Source organism: Nomascus leucogenys, chromosome 3, assembly GCF_006542625.1.
Source record: "Nomascus leucogenys isolate Asia chromosome 3, Asia_NLE_v1, whole genome shotgun sequence".
Lineage (NCBI taxonomy): Eukaryota > Metazoa > Chordata > Mammalia > Primates > Hylobatidae > Nomascus > Nomascus leucogenys.
Window position 1 is genome coordinate 40,626,402 of NC_044383.1, and position 25,092 is coordinate 40,651,493.

The following is a 25,092-nucleotide window of genomic DNA, read 5'->3' on the forward strand; positions in this document are numbered from 1 at the left end:
ACCAAAATCTGCAGATGCTGAAGTCCTTTATATAAAATGGTGTGGTATTTGCATACAATCTACACACATCCTCCTGTATACTTTAAATAATCTCTTGATTACTTCTAACACCTAGTACAATGTAAATGCTATGTAAATAGTTGTCACACTGTATTGTTTAGGGTATAATGACAAGAAAAAGAAGTCTGTACATGTTCAGTACAGATGCACCACGCATCTTTTCTTCCAAATATTTTTGATCCATGATAGGTTGAATCCAAGATGGGGAACCCAGAGATACGGAATGAAGGCAGGAAGTGTGTGTCTGTTTTCATTCACTGATATATCCCTAGCACCGGGAACAGTGCTTGGCACATAGTAAGCAGTAGATGAGCACTTGTTAAATGAAAAAAGGAAATCACCCCTGTCTTGAAAAAAGTTTATAATCTAGTTGAGGACAGAAAATCTAGATAAGGATAGAAAATACAATAATCGACCAGGTGTGGTGGCTCACATCTGTAATCCCAGCTCTTTGGGAGGCCAAGGTGGGTGGATCACCTGACATCAGAAGTTCGAGACCAGCCTGGCCAACATGGTGAAACCCCGTCTCTACCAAAAATACAAAAATTGGCCAGGTGTAGTGGTGCACGCCTATAATCCCAGCTACTCAGGAGGCTGAGGCACGAGAACTGCTTGAACCCGGGAGGCAGAGGTTGCAGTGAGCTGAGATCATGCCACTGCACTCCAGCCTGGGCGACAGAGTGAGATTCCATCTCAAAAAAAATAAATAAATAAAAATAAAAGAAAGAAAATACAATAATCACAGAATGAATAAACATGCACAAATTAATACTAATTACATGTATAGTAAAAGTATACCAAATAAGAAGAGATCATGTTGGTTAGAAACAGGGCTTCATGGAGGAAAAGCTACATGGTGATATGAAAAAATAGGAATCTAGAAGTATTTATGTGGTGGCTGTTCCAGTTACTATTTTTGAGTTAGTGGCTTAAAATAACAAACATTTTGTTATACTCACAGGTTCTATGGGTCAGGAAACAGTAGAGATGACTTTGTGCTACAGCATCTGTGACCTCAGCTGGAAAAGACTTGAAGGCTGGCAATAGGACTCAATAGCTGGGGATTAGAATCATCTGGAGGCTTCCTCACTCATATGTCTGGCACCGGGGATGGGTAGCCTTTCCATGTTGCTTGGCTGCCTCGAAGCCAAGCACTTTAGTGTTTCCTCAAAGCACTAAAGTGGCCAAAGAGTAACTGGGCTTCTTACATGGCAGCACAGGGCTCCAAGCATGTGTGCTCCATGCTTGGAATAAAGGCAATAACACATTGCCTTTATGTCCTAGCCTCAGAAGTCTAAAGTCTCAAATGATTTTTACTGTACTCTCTTGGTCAAAGCTGTCACAAGTCTGCCCAGATCAAGAGAAGGGGATACAGGTCCCCACTTCTCAATGAGAGAAGTGTCAAGGAATTTGTAGCCATTTAAAAAATCACCATTCCTGCTAATAATGAATAACAAAGAAATGGCTCATAAAGAATATGGGTTAGTACTTACATTTACTTAATAGAAAAAAACAAAATCATTTTGGGAAAATGGGAAGGCGTCTGATTCCCACTATTTCACTTATCTTTACATCTTAAGCAAATTAACTTAATTTCTTATCTATGAAATGAGAATCATCCCCATCTCACAGGGCTGTTTTGAGCATTACACAAGCTTCTATAATTAATGCAAAGTACCTAACAGTAATTGGCACCCAGAAGGAGCTAAAACAAATTAGTTTTCTTGCCCTTACTTGTGTTTTTTACCTAGTAATGCTCAATAAATGTCTTACTAAAAGAACTGTATGGAGACTGTTAATATATCAGAATTCCAAGCCTTCCAAATTGCCCAAGTTGGCTTAACTTAGTGTAGTTATTTTTATGTAAGGGAGAAAAAAATGGGTATTAAACATTAACAGAATTTTTTTTATGTAAAACATGGCAGGGCACAGTGGTTCATGCCTATAATCCCAGCTGTTTGGGAGGCTGAGGCAGGAGGATCACTTGAGGCCAGGAGTTAAATAACTGCCTGGGCAACATAGTGAGACTCTGTCTCTAACAAAAAATTAAAAATTTAGCTGGTCATGGTGGCTTGTGCCTATAGTCCTAGCTACTCAGGAGGCTGAGGTGGGAGGATTGCTTGAGCTAAGGAGTTTGAGACTGCAGTGAGCTAAGATTGCGCCACTGCACTCCAGCCTGGGTGACAGAGCAAGACCTTGTCTTTTAAAAAAAAAAAAAAAAACGTGAAACACTAACCAGTGGAAAGGCGTGTCATATTTAATATGTATAATTCATGGCAGTAACACCTACTTCTCTTTAACTTCCTTAACATTAGGGGCAGGTACCTAAGATGGCAAATGCTTATGACCTACAGAACTACAAGATAACACACCTTAATGACATCACTTGTAAGTCAATTTTTTCAAAGCAATATAAAAATAATTATTTACCATTTTGCATCTTGCCTCAGTGTTCATAATCAGTTCCCCCATTCATGTCTCACTACATTTACTGAATCTAAGCAGATAAATATAGTTCACTACACAACTGAAGATAGGCAGTAATTCAAGAAGGCAGCTGGATAAGAGAACCCTAAACCTCAGAACTATGTACAATCATCTCATAAATACTCAACCTGCTTCCCTTCTATCACCAGGCAAAGAACTTTGAGAGTCTGATTGCTCCTATCTTTCACTGCATTTCCTATCTGCACTCAGACCGCTATTTATGATTTCTTTTGCTTTTTTGGGATGCCTCTAATATAGGCAGGAAGAGAAGATGCATAACAAGATTTTAAAAGCCAGATTCAAGAAGCTCCCCTCCTCCAAACTTACAGAGCTAAAGTACTTGGTTAAACTTTAGATTGATATAAAACTGGGTATTTTATTAAAAACCAAATTTAAATCCAGCTTTCTCTTTTTTACTTTATAGAATTTTATTAAAATAAAATAAAGATGTTAGTTCACATTTTCCTAGATTTAAAAAAGCAATATGGGACAATTGAAATATTAACCAAAAGTTGAGGGGGTGGTAGAGACCAAATATCTAGAAATTTTTAAGTCATGAGGGAAAAAACACTATTTTTATCTGAAAGAAGAAAATTTAAAATGATGACAAAACCATTCACACCATCACATAAAATAATTATAATTACATGCTTTCTAGACCATGTTTAGTGAAAAAGTGGTTCAGAAAACAGTACTTTCTAGAAGGAACTAAGCAAAAATAAAAGGGAAAACATAAAAATTTATTTATTGCTTTTTGTTATTGTCACTAGAACTTTGTTGGTAAGTCTGTGTTTCTGAGGTGACATCATGAGCAGGTTCCACTTTTCCCATAAAATATCTAAGTTAAAATCACCTTTTCTCAAGATGTTAAAAAAATTTCGGGGAAGGGTACCTAATATTTTTTAAGGTTTATTAATGCTTTCCACGGGCTATAATAGGAAGCAAATAATCTATGTCAGGGAATCACGGGCTGTACTGTGTCAAAGAAAAATTTCAGACAGCACTCCTGAGCAGGAATATGATTAAAGTCAACACTTGAAAGGACTTTTCTAAGGACTAAGAATTCTGCTTATTTTATAATCCAGACAAATATAATCATTAGAAAACATATGTGTCTGATCTTTATAGCTGCATGAACAGGCTCACTATATTTTCTTTTTAAAGAAATGGGAGCAAAGATAGAAAAGATAGAAAAGCCTTTCAATATAACTTTTCCTGTAGTTATACACATAGGAATACACTAAATTATTTGCTAAGACATTCCTAAGAGATGCTTACTAATGATTACTAGCGATTTAGTGATTGCTAAGGAAATTAGTTAGAACTTCTTGGGGAGTTCTACAGTTGAACCCAGAATAATCTCAATCTTATGATCTTACCACAAGGTCAAGAGCATTATCAACTCTTGACATTCTAGTCAGCATATCAGCTAACTCTTGAATAAAATGTAAAGATTCAGTTTATAAACAAAGTAATTCTTCCTTTGTTTGTTAAGGAAATAGTGCCCTCTGGAGGCAGAAATGTATCTAGCATAATTTGAGAACTTTTTAAAAAAAATTTCAATGTGTAAGAATTAAATATACTATCTGTGGTTCCGAACCATAGGTGTGCAACAGAACCCACCTGAGGAACTTTTTAAAACATACACATGCACAAATTCCACCTAGACCTCCTGGAGCATAAACATGTGTGTTTTGAATAAAAGCTAAGTAGTAATAGCTAAAGATTTTAGTAAACATCTACGATTTACTGTCTATCGTCCATTCCCCCTCTTGGAATAATTCCCAAATACGTTTTGGAAAATCACTCTGCCCCCATTCACAGCTATCTCATTTGGGTAAGACTGAACCGATATCTAGCTCCAAGGTTGGGTCTTGCTAAGTTTAAGTCAATTACCAGTCCCAACCTCTTACAAAAAAATTATACAGCAGCTAGGGGAGGGAGACAGTTTCTCTTCCTTTAGATGACAGGACATGACGATGTGAGGCTTGGGACTGTGGGCAGGCAGTCATTTTGCTACCAGACTGAGAGAGCCTAGAGCTGCTGGGAACTGCTGGGCCACTATAAGTAGTCTGACCATGAGGCCAAAATTGCATAAAGCAGAGTTAAAAGATGGAGAGACTCTGGGTCCATGGTGACATGTACTGAGCAGTAGTGCCCTCTATCTTTGGACATCTCAGTGTCACTGGCCAATAATTTTTCCTTTATTGTTTAAGAAAGTTTGAGTCTGTTTTTCCACCAGTTCCTGTCAATTTTCTGTTAATCACCTTGATTAATACAACTATCTTAATAGAAATATTTATTCAATATTTAAGAAAAAAGTTACATTTAATTTTGCTCATTTAGTGCAAGGGAAATACATCTATATTTTTATGGGCCTCAAATATGTAGGCAACAGATAAAGTTAGAGCTATCACCATAAAGGTGTCCTCCCTAGTTAACTTCTTCCTGCTCTAATAAACAAAATTCCAATAATCCATTATCTTGACCTAAACATTTCTAATGTTAGTTACACTGCATATAGCATCCAACTCATTATCCAATGTCACTACTAATGCAGAAGGGAAAAAGCAAATAAGACTAACCAGTATAATTTATTAATAGTATTTAGTTATGATGAAAGAAAAGGTATAATAAAATGGGCAGAGAAGCCAATTAATAAATTATAATTTTTAAAATATATATATATAATTCCCATTATTTATTTTAGATGTCAATGTGGCAATCAAAAGAAGTTGTTTTATTTTTTATATTCTTGTTTTATTCTTTATTTTCTTTACATTTAGTACTTAAAAATCAATCAAAAAATAAAAGAGGGATTTGCGTGCTACGATTCTCGTTAAATTAGCAAAAAGCACTAATTCACCTGGTTACTTTTCATCAGGTTTTTTCATTATATGATATTACTGTGACTTTTTTTTTTAAAAAGAGTATTAGGCTTTAGGATATGTATTGTGCCTTATATGCATGCAAATCATGCAAATCACAGATTACCATTTGATCAATACTCTGAGTAAAACAAAGCTCAAGATCTGCTCCATAATGAACTAAGAAATCAAAAGTTAAAAGCCATGAAAAGCTTGTATGAATTACAAGAACTGAAGTATCATAAAGTTCTAGAAATTTCTCTAAAAGATTATCTTGCTGGGTACAGTGGCTCTCGCCTATAATCCCAACACTTTGGGAGGCTGAGGCAGGAGATCACTTAAGCCCAGGAGTTTGAGACTAACAGGGGCAATATGGTGAGACCCTATCTCTACAAAAAATAAATTTTAAAAAATCGGCCAGGTACGATGGTACACACCTGTAATCCCAGCTACTCGGAAGCCTGAAGTGGGAAGATCACTTGAGCCCAGGAGATAAAGGCTGCAGTGAGCCATGATCCAAAAAAAAAATTGCTCTTTATAAAAAGAAATACAATCATCATGGACAATAAGCCAGAGATTAATAATATCATAGTTCTAAAGTAGGCAGGTCACAAATAGTATACTAAATGTTCTATTACAAAGGTAGGTTACTGTAAGAGTTATGTTAATTATATCAAAAACAATTTTCAGAGGGAAATACAAAGTACTTCTTAGAGAGTTAGATAATGCAAGGTGAAGTATCAGGTAAAAAGCTACGGCCTGGATACAGCTGAAGATTGAAATTTAAGTAAAGGAAACTGACACTAACTGCTTCTAGAAGAAATTACATTTTTCACCAGAATATACATTCAAAACACATGTAAACCAAACATTATTTTAAAACAAAAATAAGCATCCTTATTAACATAAGATGAATAAATATGATTTTATATTCCATCTTCTGGGTCATTATCTGAATGTCTGAATATAACTTCAGCTTTCTGCCTTCTGTGCATGGGTTTATACCAATTCTTCCTTCTCCTCATCTCTGCTGATTAAAATCTTACCCATGCTCCAAACTGGTAACAAATACTTAAATGCCTTCAGGGTCCAGGCAGGTAACAAGAATAAGTATGGCAGGCAGGGTATTTGCCATAGGCAGGATCATTATAGAGTTTAAGTCTCATCTAAAGGTATGCAAATTCAAAACATTTAGAAAAACCACAAAACCAAATCAAACATGTCTACAGGACCAAATTCATCTACTATTACACACTGTTGTTATTTGTTTGTAATTATCTGCTCTTCTAGATTAAAAGAATCCTAGTGGTCAAGAACCATTCCATATCTTCCCCTCAGCAATCAGCACAGTACCACAAAAATACACTTTAGGGCCTGACAGTGGCTTACACTTGTAATCCCAGCACTTTGGGAGGCTGAAGCAAGAGGATTGCTTGAGTCCAGGAGTTCGAGACCAGCCTGGGCAATACAGTGAGACCCTGTCTCTACAAAACAAATTTTTTTACATCAGCCAGGGTAGTAGCACGGGCCTGTAGTCCCAGCTATTTGGGAGGCTGAGGTGGGAGGATTGCTTGAGCCCAGGAAGTCGAGGCTGCAGTAAGCCAGGACAAAGTCACTACATTCTAACCTGGATGACAGAGTGGGACCCTGTCTCAAAAAAAAAAAACAAGATATATATAGATATAGATATAGATATAGATATAGATAAACATTTTTACATTTTTGCTTAATAAACATCATTTAACATATACCCCCAAGTGAAAAATGACACTCAGTTTAGACAGAACCATCTAAGGAATTACTGCTTTGTTTACAGGACTATCTTTCGGGACACAATCAAAGCCTTACTTTAGACAAGACAAAATATTTCGTTTCTTGTTCTTTATCAAAGTAGCCTGTCCTAGAATAACCTAAATCTCTCATAGAGCCACCTGCTAATTACCTCACTTGTAGACGGAAATATGGGTTTTGAGCTATAATCAATGTCTGGAATAATTCAAAATCCAGTCTTCGGATTATCTGAGATTGTCACAGGTCCCTGTAAACTAAATACTCCTCTAAGTCTCCAATTACCTAAGTTATCTCCTTTTCCTTTTTAAAAAGTGGGTGCTACATTTTTACCTTTCTAGTTTTCAGGGGCTTTTGTACCTCAAAAGTGTTCACAGACTAGTGGCTTTGTGGTAGCATCTGCCACTCCTTAAGTGGTTGTTTGTCATCAGGTTTGCAAATCATCTGATATAAATAGCTTTTTAAAGTAGTCCTCAACCATTTATCTCCCTACTCTATTTCTGCTTTCCATGATCTTTATAAGTGGCATTTTCTATAATTAACTGATTACTGATGATATTTAAAAAAAACAGAAAGCAGAGCACTCTTATCTATGAGGATTGAGGTCTCTACATTTTGTTGATCCTCCTCTTTTGTTTACAGAACTGAAAAAATGTTTTTATTTTTCCTGTTACCTCTTATGTTTTTGACAAAGTAGCGTGTCCCTTATTTACTTTTCTGTTCTATTTACGAAGGGACCTAATTACTTATTCTATTCCATATATATTTGTTACCCAATCTGCTTTTGCTTTTGATTGTTTTCTAACTTACCTTTTAGGATTTTATGTCATTCAAATGTATTAAATCAGCTGTAAGCATAAAACTGCTTTATATAGTCCTCTCTAATGGGAGAAGACTAGAAAAGAAGAAGTTGGTGGTAAAGGATGACAAAAGAAATAAATGTCATATACATTGCCTTTTTAAAATGGCAATCAAATTGCATACACAATACAAGGAATTTTACAAAGGAACACTCCATCAATAAAAAAGCACATAAGTAATCAGAAGCTGACATGCAATTAATCAGTCAAGGCATAATTTTGCAAGTACCTTCACAAAGCAATACATCAGCTTTACATATATAAAACGACAAAACATTATAATTAAAATGAAAAATTTTTAAACTGCCAATAATACCTCATTAGTTCTAAATGTTTATGCCAGTTCCTGAATTTGTATCTTTACTACTAAAAATTAAATAAACATAAATTATATTTTACCCATACCATAACATCTCAAAGGTCACGTATCCAGTCAATAACCAGGATGAAAGCAAAAGAAAAGTTTCTGAATAGCCAAAAGTGATACAGTTCACACACTAATAAATAAGGTGTAGTAAATTCTATAATGGAATACCATATTGAATTCAAAATAAATAAACTACAGCTACATACAACAACACAAATGAAATACCCCAAGTCCTGCTGAGTAAAAGAAGTCAGACACACAAAAAGATGCACTCTGTATGATTCCATTTAAATAGAACCCAGAAAAAGGCAAAGCTACTCTGCCATTAAAAGTCAGTACTGCGAGGAAAAGAGATAGTGACAAAGGAGAGGAATGAGGAAGGCTTCTACAGTGCTAGTAATGCTTTATTTCTTGACCTCATAGTTACAAGTGTGTTCACCTTTTTTTTTTTTGCAATTTAAATAGACTATTTTTTAGAGTAGTTTTAGGTTAACAGCAAAACTGAACAGAAAGTACAGAGATTTACTACATACCCCACAAATTCCAAAGTCCACAGTGTACACTGGATTCACTCAGTGTTTTACATTCTATGGGTTTTGATGCATGTATACACAATGACATACTTTTAGAGCAATAGTTTCACTGCCCTAAACATCCTCTGTGCTTCACTTATTTATCCCTCCACCACTCCCTCACTCTTGGCTACCATTAATTTTTTTATTGCCTCCATAGCTTTCTCTTTTCCAGAATGTCACATAGTTGCAATCATACAATATGTAGCCTTTTCAGATTGGCTCCTTTCACTTAATAATATGCATTTAAGTTTCCTCCATATCAATGGCTAGATAGCTCATTTCTTTTTAGTACTTAATAATATTCCATTGTCCAGATATACCAGGGTTTATTTATACATTCACCTACTGAAGGACATCTTGGTTGCTTCCAAGTTTGGGCAATTATGAATAAAGCTGCTATAAATATCCATGTGCAAGTTTCTGGGTGAACCTAAGCTTTCAACTCCTTGGGATAAATACCAAGAAGCACAATTGCTGCATCATATGGTAAGACTGCGTTTCACTTTTTAAGAAGCTGCCAAATGGTCTTCCAAGGAGGCTGTAGCATTTTGCATTCCCACCAGCAAGGAGTAAGAGCTTCTGTTGCTCCACATCCTTGTCAGCGTGTGGTGGTGTCATTGTTCTGAATTTTGGCCACTCTAATAGGTGTGTAGTGGTATCTCACTGTTGTTTTAATTTGCATTTCCCTTATGACATATATATGGAACATCTTTTCATATGCTTATCTGGTATCTCTGTATCTTCTTTGCTGAGGTATATGTTAAGGTCTTTGGCCCATTTTAAAATCAATTGCTCATTTTCTTCTCATTGAGTTTTAAGAGTTCTTTGCATATTTCAGACACGAGTCCTTTATCAGATAAGTCTTTTACAAATATTTTCTCCCAGTTCTGTGGCTTGTCTTCTCATTCTGTTGACAGGGTCTTTCATAGAACAGAAGTCTAAAATTTTAATGAAGTTCAGTTTATCAATTATTTCTATCATGGATTTTTCCTTTGGGGAACAATCAAGACTAAAAAGTCACTGCCCCACCCAAGGTCATCTAGATTTTCTCCTATGTTATCTTCTAGGGGTTTTATCATTTTGCATTTTACATACAGATCTGTGAAACATTTTGAGTCAATTTTTGTGAAGGGTGTAAGGTCTGGTCTAGATTCATTTTTTTACATGTGGATGTCCAGTTGTTCCAGCACTATTTGTTGAAAAAACTATCTTTGCTACATTTTATTACCTTTGCTCCTTTGTCAAAATTCAGTTGACTATATTTATGTGTGTCTATTTCTGGGGTCTTTAATCTGTTCCATTAATCTATTTGTCTGTTGTTTGTCCAATACCACATCTTATTCATTACTACAGCTTTGTTTTGTTTTGTTTTGTTTTTGAGACGGAGTTTCACTCTGCCGCCAGGCTGGAGTGCAGTGGTACAATCTTGGCTCACTGCAACCTCTGCCTCCCGAGTTCAAGTGATTCTCCTGCCTCAGCCTCCCGAGTAGCTGGGATTACATGTGCACACCACCACACCCAGTTAATTTTTGTATTTTTAGTAGAAACAGGGTTGGCCAGGATGGTCTTGATCTCTTGACCTCATGATCTGCCCACCTCGGCCTCCCAAAGCGCTGGGATTACAGGCGTGAGCCACTGCACCCAGCCTCATTACTACAGCTTTATAGTAAGTCTTGAAGATGGGTAGTATCAGTCCTCCAACTTTGTTCTTCTTCAATACTCTGTTGGTTCTTCTGGGTCTTCTGTCTCCATATAAAGTTAAAGATCACTTTGTCAACATCCATAGAAAAACTTGCTGGCATATTAATGGGGAATACATTAAATCTGTAGATCAAGTTGGGAAGAACTGACATGTACCATGTCCTTGCTCCATAAGAAGAGAATTTCAAGCCCTTAAAGACGATTTACTACTGTCACTTCAGCCACAATCCTAAAAAGCTTTGCTACATAGTCATTAGCAGACAAAAAGAAAAAAAAAGGCAAGTTAGAAAAAGAATCAGAAGTGCATTTCTTCTAGGCATTTACAGTTGCAATTACTGCCAGGACTCAAAAGAAAACTCTTCAGAGTAGCAGGCTGGAAAAGCTCCTTGGAGCCAAGTTAAAGATCCCTGATGCCAAAGAGAAAGAACTGGACTATTTCTCTACCACACAAGTTAGAAAGGGAATGGTATTTCCATTTTTTTTCCTCTATACTGATGCAAATTTTTCCAGTTAGGAGAAGTCTTATATTAGCTTTAAGTAGTTCTCTAATTGGGTCTGAGTTACTTTCAAAAAGCTGAGGTACTGCTTGAGGGTAGGAACTACTTATTGAACCTCTTTTATATCACTTACAGAGTTAGCAAACAAGCTAACAAAACAATCTATACACTATTTCATAACATAAATACTTATGACACAAGATCAGGTAGTTTGTGTGTGCATATGTAGTTTTTGGAAGGGAAGCAAATGGAGGTATAGGTATCAAGTACTTGTTTCCAGAATCATTAAGCAATCAAATAGAAAGATGTTTTCTAGGGTCACTGAACTGAAAAAAAATTAGGCTAAGGGGCTATATAATCCAATCAAATGTCTACAGCCAAGATTGTACTTCAATCGTTTTTGTGAAAGAGGCAACAGACTATTCACTATGAATGGAAATTCCCCAGTGTCCCTCAGTAATTCACTTTAATATTGATTTAACAATCCTCCCTGTTGAAGTGCTTCCCCTTATCACATTTCGAGACAAATTCCTCTTGAAATAGACCAAAAGACAGAACTGAAAAATACTTGACCTTCAAATCTTAAGATGAAAACAGCTCTTGCTCACATATTAGAAAACAGAAAAGCATTTACTGAGTTCTGTGTGAAAACAAAACAAACAAACAACAAAAAACAAAGATGCTTTGCTATTCACAGAGCAGAACTTGATTTCCAAGGAAATACACCAAGGAGTATGCAATGATAGTTATGGCTTCAACTCTGGAATGATGAACCAGAGCTAACATTTCTAAACATTCTTTCCCAACAGGCAGATTTTGAGAAAAACAGTTCCAAGATCCCCTAATCTAAGAGCATTGTGTTCCAGTATCTTTGGTTCTCTGGCTTATGACCGATAAGAAAAATTAGCTGAAGATCCCTAGAAACACAAGATGCTAAGGCAATTCATGTTTTAATCAGAGGGTACTGGGTAAGCATATTAAAAGTAATGTTAACAGTTAAATATGCCTACAACTCTAAGCCTGAGAAATCCCTTCTTGACAGGGTATGAGTAACACATGGATGTAAGGACAGAGAGAACAATAAAGAGAAAGTAGAGGCATTATGTAAAATCTAACATAAAAGCTAAGAATCAATTTGTCCTTGGATAAATAAGTAACTAAAAACTTGTGGCATCTCCTCCTATATTATCATACTTATTATACCATATTGTTAAGTGTCTTTTATTATTTTTTCCTCCTCTGAGCTTCTTGAGGGCAAGGATACATTTTTGTACTATCAGAGTCTAAACAGAGTGCTCAGAGCATGACTTACATACAGTGAATGGCTCTGGGCTAAGTATCTTCTTTACTCCTCATAACAATCATATGAGGTAGGTACTGTACTGTTACTCTAATTTTATAGATAAAGAAACTTGGAATCATTTACATTAAAGAACTTGCCCAAGGTCACAGAGCAATCTAACTTCAGAGTATATGAATTTAATCACTGTACTATATTATATGAATAAATGAATGTCTGCTTTTTTAGGCTTCTAAGTTTTAATAACTAATTTTGTAAGTCTGCTGATTCAGATATCATTCTGCATTTGTGTCTTATGTATAGAAATGACTACATGAGCTCAAGAGTCACCAGAAGAGCATAATATTTGGGGGCCAAGCAGATAATTCTAGGATCCCAGGGTTGTTTGTGGACTTCACACTTTCAAAGTATGGTTAAATGTTAACATTAAATTAGTTATTTTAAAACACAAGTACATTCATTTTTTAAAATGCAAGTTATTACAATAAAATCTTGGGGGTGATTGATAATATAACAAAAGTAGTTAAAGAGAATTCTTTTTAATAGGAAACTTTTAGAAAGAGCTATAAAGTTAAATTAGCAAGCCCATTTTACAGATAAGTGATCAGTACATGGTTTATCATTAGTTTAATAAAATATTCAATGCAAGGGGATTTATATACACTAGACTAAGCCAGTGTCTCATCTATGACTCCAAATAATAAAATAGCTTATGAAATTATTTAATATTACATTCTACCTAAAACAATCATTAATTAATCCTCAGTATATCCTGTATATTATTCAAACAGAAATCTTTCCACCCACAAAAGAGGTAGGACTTCAATGACATGTAATAATATTTATTTTTCTTCAGATCAGAACCAATCAAGGACGGAAAACAAATCTATCCTTATTTAATTTGTCTTACATTTTAAATTTTCAAAAATAAACACTCATATAGAATTAATTTCTAAACTGTGAAACATTAATTCAGTTAGACCTAGTCAGCACTACTATAAATCATCAAAACATGAACAAAGCATAATACATTGTGGAAAATAAGTATACTTTTCTCCATGTTAATAAGATGTTTACAGTGCCAAAAAGAAACTGACATTTACCTGCTCACTGTTGACAATGATTACCTCTATTATTAATTTTTAGGAATATAGTAGATCTTGCATATAATAAGAACGGTCTTTAATTTCTTAATGTTTGCTTACAGTGACTGAAATGAAAACTTTTGGTCAAATTTTTACATACCTTAAAAGTAGAAAGTCCATAAAGTCTTGTAGTATGAACAGTTTCTTGGGAAATATTTGTAATGTTAGTTATAAAGTCCTCAAGATATTTACAAGCTTGTTCCAGGTGTGTTGTGTTTATGATGATTTGCACCAGCTAGAAAACACAAGATATATCCAGTAAAATACAGGTTACATGTATATAAAATCACCTAATTTTTAAAAATAGGATTATTACTTCCAGCAACTGTACCATTTCTACATAATTGCAGCATTATAGGATACAACTATCTGATTTTAAAAGCCTGCTGCAAATACTGCTTATGAATTTATATATATATATATACACACACACACACACACCCCTAGAGTCTAACTGCCAGTTATTTTAAAATAATTTTTCATAGTATGTTTCAAATCTTAAACATTTAGCAAGTAAAAAATTAGGATTGTGACTTTTCCTGTAGTCTGGCAATCAGAAATCTAAATAGATGTTCTAACATCTTTATCTACTATTCTCCATATGAACCCTTTTCCCTCCCTTTTTTTTTTTTCTTCCAGAGACAGGGTCTTGCTGTCACCCAGGCTGTGTAGTGCAGTGGTATGATTGTAACTCACTGCAGCCTCAACCGCCTGGGCTCAAGTCCAGAGTAGCTAGGAATATAGTTGCACACTACCATGCCTGGCTAATATTCTTCATTTTTTGTAGAGACAGGGTCTCACTATATTGCCCAGGCTGGTCTCAACCTCCTGACCTCAAACAATCCTCCTGCCTTGGCCTCCCAAAGCTCTCGGATTAGAGGTATGAGCCACTGTGCCTGGCATCCTCACATTTCTGGAATTTACACTGGTGTTTTTATTTTGAAAACAAATCTGCCTATATTAATACATTTAAAACAGGAAGAGAGTTTTACAGAATGATGTTCAGCAATAATTTAAAATAATTGTTTCATACAATGAAACATTTCACTATATGTGTCTTTTTAACCTACCTCTGTCAAACCTATATGAGGTTTTCTAATAAGGTTCAGTAAACAGCTACTCAAAGTTCTGGTCAGCAGCAGATTTGTTGATTTTCTAAGCATATCGTCTATTTCTGTTGAGCTGAAAACAAAGATTGATACTATTAAACTTAATAAATAATGAATGTGGTTAGTTAACATCCTAAATAATTTAACACAGTTTACTAAAATAATTTTCCCCAAGTCATTATTTTATATCTTTAAATAAACTACAAAGACCCATATTTATTAAATCACAAACTTCAATTTAACTTTGCAAAAGGGACATTTTCCATAAAGTAGAATATTCATATATGGCATAATTTAAATGTACCCAATTAACAACTACAGAAAAATCATGGAGGACTTGGTATAAGGAAACAAAATTATTCCTAAATTCCGACTCCATCATGGGATAGTAACTTTGTTGTTTTATTATTTTTATTATTGTTTTTGAGCCAGGGTCTCACTTTGTCACCCAGGCTGGAGTGCAGTGGTGCAATTATAGCTCACTGTAGCCTCAAAGTCCTGGACTCAAGCGATTCTCACACTTCAACATTCTGAGTAGCTGGGACTACAGATGCATGCCACCATGCCCAGCTAGTTTCAAATATTTTATAGAGACAGGGTTGCACTACGTTGCCCAGGCTGGTCTCGAACTCCTGGACTCAAGTAATTCTCCCACCTTGGCCTCCCAAAGTGCTGGGATTACAGACGTCAGCCGCCGCGCCCAGCCCCAAAAGACAGTCACTTTGAAAGAAATTTCATACACAACTACAGCTAAAAATTATTTTTAAAATACAAACTGATACGAGCTCTTTCTAGATATAATTAACAAATTTAATTTTTAATATAACTAAGTTACCCATTTTCATTAAGATTTTTTAAGTCTTCAAAGAAATAAATTACCTTAAACTAATTTTAGTATGATGTTTCTTAACATCCTAAGTATTACTAAGCTAGCACTAAAAAACAAATTCTTTTCTCCTAACCCTTAGGCCTTCAATTTAAGTAAATAATGATTTCTTGGATACAGCCTCATTATCACAACAGTTAAACTGTCTGTAGACCATGGATTATCCATCTCGGCACTATTGACATTTTAGGGTGGATAATTTTTTGTCGTGGAGACTGTCCTGCACATTTGGATGTTTGGCCTCTCTCCACTAGTTCCAAGTAGTGCCTCTCCCCTGAACTGTAACAACCAAAGATGTTTCTAGACATTGCCAAATTTGTGGGGAGGAGGTGATGGCAGGAGAACCAAAATTATCCCCAGTTGAGAACTACTGCCTTAGATATAGGCTAACATTTTTGCATCCTTTTACTTTTTATTAAAATACTACTTTTAAAAATCTGTGGGCCAGGCACAGTGGATTGTGCCTGTAATCTCAGCACTTTGGGAGGCCGAGGTGGGTGGATTGCTTGAGGCCAGGAGTTCGAAATCAGCCTGACCAACATGGCAAAACCTCATCTCCACTAAAAATACAAAAATTGGCAGAGTAATGGCGCAAACCTGTGGTTCTAGCTACTTGGGAGGCTGAGGTGGGAGGATCACTTGAGCCCAGGAGGTCGAGGCTGCAGTGAGCCATAATTGTGCCACTTCATTCCAGCCTGGGCAACAGAGTGAGTTCCTGTCTCAAAACAAAACAAAAACAAAAGCAAAAACAAAAACAAACAAAAAGAACTACCATTCAACCCAGCAATCCCATTATTTGGGATATACCCAAAGGAAAATAAATCATTTTACCAAAAAGACACATGTACCCATATGTTCATTACAGCACTATTCACAATAGCAAAGACATAGAATCAACCTAGGTGTCTATGGCAGCACCCCTGGCCTCTACCCACTAGTTCCAAGTAGCACCTCCCCATTGACAGCAATGTTGGATTGGATAAAGAAAATGTGGTATATAAACACCATGGAATACTACACAGCCATAAAAAATAACAAAATCATGTCCTTTGCAGCAACATGAATGCAGCTGGAGGCTATTATCCTAAGCAAACTAATGCAGAAACAGAAAACCAAATACTGTATGTTTTCACTTGTAAGTGGGAGCTAAACACTAGGTACACATGGATGTAAAAATGGAAACAACAGATACTGGGGACTACAAGAAGGGGAGGCAGGGGTTGTAAAACTACCTGTTGGGTACTATGCTCGCTACCTGGGTGACACGTTCAAGCATACGCCAAACCTCAGCATTACACAATATGCCCCTGTAACAAACATGTACCCCATGAATCTAAAATAAAAGTTGAGGAAAAAAAACTATGGCATAAAAATAAAGTATTAATGTTTCATAAGAGTTATGACAAAAATGCATTTGTGATTAGTAAACTTACCTCCGGTGTAGTGACTCTGAAAATTTAAGGCTGGCATAAATAAATTCTTTAACTTGAATGTAAATATGAGGCACTGACTGAGACATGGGGAATTTCTTTGGGAAAGATTGCTGTAGAAAAAGAAAGTTAATATTGTTTTTGAAATTTTAGAAAAAGACATGCTAATCACTAAAAATGTAAAATTAAATTGATTTCACACTTGAATAGCAAATACCTGCATCAAAAACTGTTATATTTCTACACTTTTGATATTTTATCAAAATATTTCTGAAGAAAATAACGTGGCAATTTACCCTTGTTTCTTAAATCATATTATCAGACTTCCAACAAGCAGAGAAAACACACACCAATACCCCGGTGTATTCTGATGATGAGTACTCTGTCTGTAGGCGATGCCTAGGCTGTCTGCTTCTTTGTGTATTTATCATACAAGAATCAGGGTAGCCATGAAAATTATAGGCCAGCTTTCTGGCTCAGAGTCATTAAATAATTCTAAGACTCCCTTCATTTACCTTCAGTGAAGGCTTGATACCAATTCAAGAAGTTATCGAGTTTATTCCATAACTCCTAGAATACCTTATAGCAGGTTTCTGACCTCTATGCCATTACACACTGGTATGCAGCCAATGGCTTACACTGTGCTTCCTGGCTAAACTACTTTATAAGTCATTATGCATTTGAAATTCTCAGTCTCTAAAAGGTAAACTCCTTCCAAGATTGTTACTAAAAAAAACCTCTTTTCTATTTCATTAAGTCTAATGTACCCTTCTATCTTCACCTTCATTGCAACCTTGTTATATCGGTAAAAGTACCGTCACCAAGATCACCAGTGATCTCACAGTTGTTCGATCCAGTGGTTTCTTCAGCTCTCATGTTACCTGACTTTTTTGAAAAATCTGACACAGTTGACCCACTCCTACTTCATAAATGATCTCTCCTTCCTTGGACTCCTGCCCACACTGGTTTTCCTCCTTTTTCTCTACCTACTCTATTTCTTTTCCTCTAGCCATTACTTAATTATTGCTGTGCTTTAGGGTTCTGTCCTAAACCCTCTCTTTCTACTACATATACTTTTCTTGGATGATCTCATATAGTCTTATGACTTCAATCACCATACAAGTACCAATATCTCCAAATCTACAACTCCAGATCAAATCTTTCTCTTAAGTCCAAATTCATGTATCTACCCATTGGACAGCTCCATTTGGCTGTACCATTTGAGATACACTCAATAGGTCCAAAAGTGAAATTATCATCTTTTTCTTCTAAATTTGCTTCTCTTCTGTTTCTTATCACAGTGAATGCTGCCATCATCCAAGGTAGAAACTTGGTTATCTTACTTGACCCCTTTATCTCCGTTACCCCTCATATGCACATAATCAGCAACTCCTGTTGCTCCTACCTCCTAAGCATCTCAAATCAGCTTCAATGACCATAACCCTCATTTAGGTTATATAACCCTCTTCTCTCATCAAGATAAATGCAAAAATCTACTAGGTGGTCTCCCTGCCACCAGTCTTAACTCTTTTCCAATCCATTCTCCACATATTAGCCAGATAGACCTTCCTAAAGCACAAATCTGGTTATGTTTTTACCACTTCAAATTCTTTCATGGCTTCCCATAACTCTCAGGAAAAAGGATAAACTCTCTAACACTGTTTAGTAGGGCCATTATGGTCTGGTCCTTTCTACTTCTCCAATTTACATCCCTTGAGCTTCATCTCTTGTACTTCATCTACTTTGACCTTTACACAGCCTTTCTGCATGGTGCATCCCCTATCTTAAGCAATGCAAACTTCTGTGAATTATAATTTCTTATTTATTTTATCTACCCTCACTTGACTATAAGCTCCTTGACACCAAAGACTGAAAATCTAGCACATAGCACTGTTTCTGGTATATAGTAGGTATATGAAAAATATTTGAAATTATTTAAATGACATTAAAGGCAGAATATAAGTATGTTCTTATTTTGGCCAAATGATTCTAATAAAATTAACATAGCTATCTACAAAAATATTTTTGTATGTATGTTTACTATTACTCCTCCATTCATAATTTATGTTGAAAATAACTCGTTATTTGATAGTTTTATATATTTTCTAATAGTTTTAATTGAAAATTATACTTAAACTAGGAAAAAATATACACACACAACCAAAACTTTATTAAATAATTTATGAGATTTATTTTTCAGTTGTCGTATTTTGATTTTCCAGGTGACTTTAACTATTAACAGTAGTTCTTCTTTTTAATAATGAGTAATACGTAGACCAATGAATACAACTTCTAAGAACTTAATCTTAAGAGGTACTGCATATATTAGAAATGCTCTGCAAGCAAAGTTAAATTTCCTTTTAATTATAAACCTATTTAGAATAGTTTAATATGATTGGAAGGGATATTAGAGATTACTGAGTTCAAACTCCTCATTTGACAGATGAGGCACAAATGCCCACACAGGCTCAGTCATTTGCCTATAATAAGCCACAAGCAGCCAGGTGCAGTGGCTCACGCCTGTAATCCCAGCACTTTGTGTGGCTGAAGCAGGCAGATCATCTGAGGTCAGGAGTTCAAGACCAGCCTGACCCACATGGTGAAACCCTGTCTCTACTAAAAAAAATTACAAAATTAGCCGGGCATGGTGGCGCTTGCTTGTAATCCCAGCTACTCGGGAGGCTGAGGCAGGAGAATCACTTGAACCCAGGAGGCAGAGGTTGCAGCGAGCCGAGATGGCGCCATTGCACTCCAGCCTGGGCAACAAGAGCAAAACTCTGTCTCAAAAAAAAAAAAAAAAAAAAAAGCCACAAGCAGAGCTAGCACATGAATCTAGACCTAGTCTAGTGCTCTTTATATAGACACTAGCCTGAACAAACTCATTACCGTAACTAAAAACAAAAAAAACTAAGCCATGAGATGGAGAATATTCTGGTGATATTTCTTGACAGAACAACTTTCACTGGGCTTTCAAAAAATACAGAATTAGAATAATTATTCTGGCCTCTTGTATTAAAACATAGCTAATAGCTATATGCAATGGCAGCATTAGCTACAAGCTAGAAGCTATCCATTTAATTACCTGGTTCTGTATTTAGTGACTAGTACACATAATATGCTTAGTTTATGTATAAAAATACAACAAAAATTTACAGTCACGATTCACTCAGAATTTGGTCTTGCACATGCTGAAGTGATAAAAATGTAGAAAGGTGCTGAATTATAAAAAGTTGGGAAAATAATAAAGAAGAGTAAGGAGAAAAAAACAAGAATAAAGAGAATACAAAAGTGACAGTTACAGTTAAAATGACATCCTTTTCTAATGAGATCTAATTCTACCCAAAGATATTGGATAGGTACAAGGGTGCATGTTTGCACATATATATGCACATACATATGGATCCATGTGCATTCTGAGAATCTCCTACATGGCTGGTCTACTTCCTTTCTCTACCCTGTCTTTTGTTCAGATATCTTGACTCCAAAAATATAAATATTCCTACTTCAGGAAGGAATCTACAGGTAGCTATTGCCTTCACATATCACTTATTTAACCAATATAAACTTTTTGTAAAAGTGTACTTCTTTTAACATCTTCCACAGTGATAAACAATTCAAAGAAATTCTTGTCTCCCTAGGATATACTCTTATTACTATAAATCTATAAATCTACTTTTCATTTGGAATCCACCCAACATTAGTAACACCTCTCCTGGGAATCCACCTAACATTTGGGAAACTGCTTCTAGTAGGCCCAGGAAAGTCTCTTCTTAACATCATCAAAATCTCAGTAGTAGTAGTAGTAGCAGTAGCAGTAGTAGTAGTAGTAGTAGTAATAACATACTCTTTAAAACTTAACAAAACATAATTAGTTTTCTCAATATAACAAAAAATTGCCCCCCAAGAAACCACTCTTATTTACAGTCTCAGCTTAATATTTAATATTATGTAGTAACAAATACTATGAATTTATTTTTAAGAAAATCCTTGAATTAAAAACTAGCTTGTACCTTTTCAAGGTCTGGATCTTGAAAGGGAAATTTGCTGATGACAATTTTATATTCTTCTTCATTGACAATAGGGATGGGGCTATAATTATCTTCTTCAAAAATGTCCCTGTTAGGAAAGGAAAACCGAAAACTTATTACAAAGCATATTATTAGAGTACTAAAAGAAAATACCTTTAAAAACCCCAACTATTACAAAAGCAGTTTTTACTTGTCAATTAAAAGTCCAAATAGGAAGATACTGCCTAAGCATCCAGAATTCTAAAATTCAACAACAAATAGGTCTCGTCCCTCAAAATCCAGGTACAATCTCCTTTTTCCACTAGTTTGTTTTACAACCTCTCAGCACTTTAGTTTTCCAGTCTAGAACAATTCTCAAGGTGATATATTCTGAACAAGCTCATTATCTGTAACTAAAAAAGGATCCATGTAATGGAAAGTATTCCTGTCATAATTCTTTTTATTTTTTTCTTTTTATTTTTTCTTTTTTGAGACAGAGTCTCGCTGTCACCCAGGCTAAAGTGCAGTGGCGTGATCTCGGCTCACTGCAACCTTCACCTCCCAAGTTCAAGTGATTCTGCTGCCTCAGCCTCCCAAGTAGCTGGGACTACAGGCGCGTGCCACCACACCTGGCTAATCTTTTGTATTTTTAGTAAAGAAGGGGTTTCACCATGTTAGCCAGGATGGTCTCGATCTCCTGACCTCATGATCTGCCTTCCTCGGCCTCCTAACGTGCTGAGATTACAGGCATGAGCCACCGTGCCTGGCCTCCTGTCATAATTCTTGATAGGAATAATTCTCAAGTTGTGTATCTTGTGTCTTCTCTTTTCCCAATGAGATTATAAACTCTTGAAGATCAAAACAATGTGTTATATTTGTTTAGCCTCTCATAATGTCATGATTAGAAATGGATCTTTTATAGTTGGTGACGCAGAAACAGTTACTACTCATCAAATATCCATGTGCTCTCCTGTACACCCCCCTTGCAGTTAGGCAGCGCCATATGACTAGTTTTGGCCATTGGGCTGTGAATGGAAGTGACATGTGTTGCTCTGAGTTTAAAGCCTGTATGAGCCAATTGTGCAAACCTCCTTCCCATGGTGACAAGGAAGACAACATGTTGAAAAGTTAGAATCACAAATGCAAATAGCTTGTATCTCTGACTAGTAAACCTATTATGGGCTTCTGTGTGAGTGAGGAATAAAATGTGTTCATCCACTGATATTTGGGGAATTTTTGTTGCTGCAGCATAACCTAAGCTGTCCTAATGTAACTGCCATCCAATCATTGATTTCCTTTTAATTAAATAATTCAGTTTGATTAATATTTATTGAGCACCTATTATGTGCTAGGCTCTGGGCTGTGATGAAAATTCCCTACCTCATGAAGATAAACACAAGAAATCTAATAGGAGAGAGAGATATGCAAGTAAATTATAACATCTATAATGTTGTGCTATACATACAATACAACAAGTACAAGTTTCAGGAACAGGACAAAGAAGGAAGTGACTATCAGAGTACGTGAAGAACATCTCATGGAAAGTTAGAGAAGTTAGGGGTCCTGTAGGGTCTTTACAGATGAAAAAAATTTCTAAAGAGATTATGAGAGAAAAGCATTCTAGACCACTGGAATATATATGCAAAGGCACAAGGAGTGAAAAAGCATTAGTGTGTGTGTGCGGGGGCGGGGTGTAAAACCACGAGTAGTGCAGTATTACAAAGTATAAAGTGTGAGGGACATGGTGAAAAATGAGATTGGACAGGTGTGCAAACAGACATCCAGATTTTACTCTGTAGGCATTAAAAGGTTTTAGGAAAGGGAATGTTATAGGAAGATATTCACTGTGTGGAGGATAAACTGGAAAAAGCCTAATAACACAGAGCGATCACTTAGAAAAACTGAAGAATAATCTAAATAAACGGCGACAAGGATCTGAATTAAAGCTGCAACAGTAGGGGTAGAAAGGAAGTAGCATAAATGAGAGCTTCTTTTTTTAATTTTTTTTTTTTTAAGACAGGGTCTCACTCTGTCGCCCAGGCTGGAGTGCAGTGGTGCAATTTCGGCTCACTGCAGCCTCAGCTTCCCGGGTTCAGGCGATTCTTTTTTTTTTTTGAGACGGAGTCTAGCTCTGTCGCCCAGGCTGGAGTGCAGTGGCACGATCTCGGCTCACTGCAAGCTCCACCTTCCGGGTTCACGCCATTCTCCTGCCTCAGCCTCCTGAGCAGCTGGGACTACAGGCGCCGGCCACCACGCCCGGCTAATTTTGTTTTTTGTTTTTTTTTAGTAGTTCCAATTTTTTTGTATTTTTAGTAGAGACGGGGTTTCACCGTGTTAGCCAGGATGGTCTCAATCTCCTGACGTAGTAATTCACCCGCCTCGGCCTCCCAAATTACCGGCGTGAGCCACCGTGCCCGGCCTCAAGCGATTCTTACACCTTAGCCTCCTGAGTAGCTGGGACTACAGGGCGTGCGCCACTAATCAACCATACCCAGCTGTACCAAAAAATACAAAAATTACTTTTTTGGTATTTACTTATACTAATTCTATTTCATTCTACATAGAGTTTAAAAATAAAGTAAAACATTAAAAGGCAGGGCTAAATGAGGTGGCTCACGCCTGTAATCTTTGGGAGGCTGACGCGGGCAGAACACTTGAGGCCAGCCTGGGCAACACAGTGAAACGCTGTCTCTGTTTTAAAAATAAAAATAAAAATGATGAAAGGTTAAAAGGCAAGTTACAGGGAAAGTAACTACTAGAAGACAATAAACTACTAACTTTATACAAATACCAGGGAACCAGTTACTATGGAAGAAGAGATAATTTAATGAAAGGCACATTTATATTCTAAAAATGTTAATGTAGTCTTAAAATGATCTGTTTATAGAACTAAGTTCTATAAACATGTATAAGTTCCTACTCTTTCGGGCACTATACTAGGGCTAGGCAATCAAGAATATAAATAGCTCCATGGCATTGGTCTAGATAATGATTTTTAAAAATATAACCCCAAAAGCACAGGCAACAAAAGCCATAGTAGACAAATAAACTGCATCAAACTAAAAAGCTTCTGCACAGCAAGGAAACAATTAACAGAATGAAGAGGCAAGTTACAGACTGGGAGAAAATATTTGCTGATATATATCTGATACATATAATACGGAGTGAGTATCCAAAATACATAAGGAACTCAACTCAATAGCAAGAAAACAAATAACTGAATTAAAAAGTGGGCAAAGGACCTGAATAGATGTTTATCAAAAGAAGACACAAAAATGTCCAACAGGTATGCGTATCAGGAATAAGCAAAGCTTAACATCACTAATCATCAGGGAAATCCAAATTAAAAATACAACAAGGCTGGCCAGGCACGGTGGCTCACACCTGTAATCCCAGCACTTTGGGAGGCGGAGACAGGCGGATCACCTGAGGTCAGGAGTTCAAGACCAGCCTGACCAACATACAGAAACCCCATCTCTACTAAAAATACAAAATTAGACAGACGTGGTGGTGCAGGCCTGTAATCCCAGCTACTCGGGAGGCTGAGGCAGGAGAATCACTTGAACGTGGGAGGCAGAGGTTGCAATGAGCTGAGATTGCGCCATTGCACTCCAGCCTGGGCGGCAAGAGCGAAACTCTGTCTCAAAAAAAAAACACAACGAGGTATCACCTCACAGCTGTTAGAATGACTATTATCTAACAGACACAAGATACGTGTTAGTGAGGATGTGGAGAAAGGGAACCTTTGCACGCTGTTGGTGGCAATGTAAATTAGTATATCTATTATGGAAAACAGGATGGAGGTTCCTCAAAAAACTAAAAATAGAACTACTATATGATCCCAGCAATCTCATTTCTGGGTGCATAACCGAAAGAATTAAAATCAGTATCAAGCCAGGCACAGTGGCTCACATCTGTAATCCTAGCACCTTGGGAGGCCAAGGCAGGCGGATCACTTGAGGTCAGTTTGAAACCAGCCTGGCCAAGATAGTGAAACCCTGTCTCTACTAAAA

At 36.4% G+C, this 25,092-nt stretch overlaps 1 protein-coding gene across 4 annotated transcripts in view; it reads right to left on the reverse strand.

Annotated features, from left to right (window-relative positions):
- The window catches only part of EXOC6 (exocyst complex component 6), a 217,077-nt gene that overhangs the window by 91,060 nt on the left and 100,925 nt on the right, over positions 1–25,092 (reverse strand). For all 4 annotated transcript variants that reach the window (XM_030809250.1, XM_030809251.1, XM_030809252.1 and 1 more), the window contains exons 14-17: positions 21,083–21,188; positions 17,076–17,185; positions 14,718–14,829; positions 13,748–13,882 (exon numbers count right to left, since the gene is read on the reverse strand). In XM_030809250.1, coding sequence (XP_030665110.1) covers positions 13,748–13,882; positions 14,718–14,829; positions 17,076–17,185; positions 21,083–21,188 — 463 coding nt within the window. The remainder of the gene's footprint in view (positions 1–13,747; positions 13,883–14,717; positions 14,830–17,075; positions 17,186–21,082; positions 21,189–25,092) is intronic.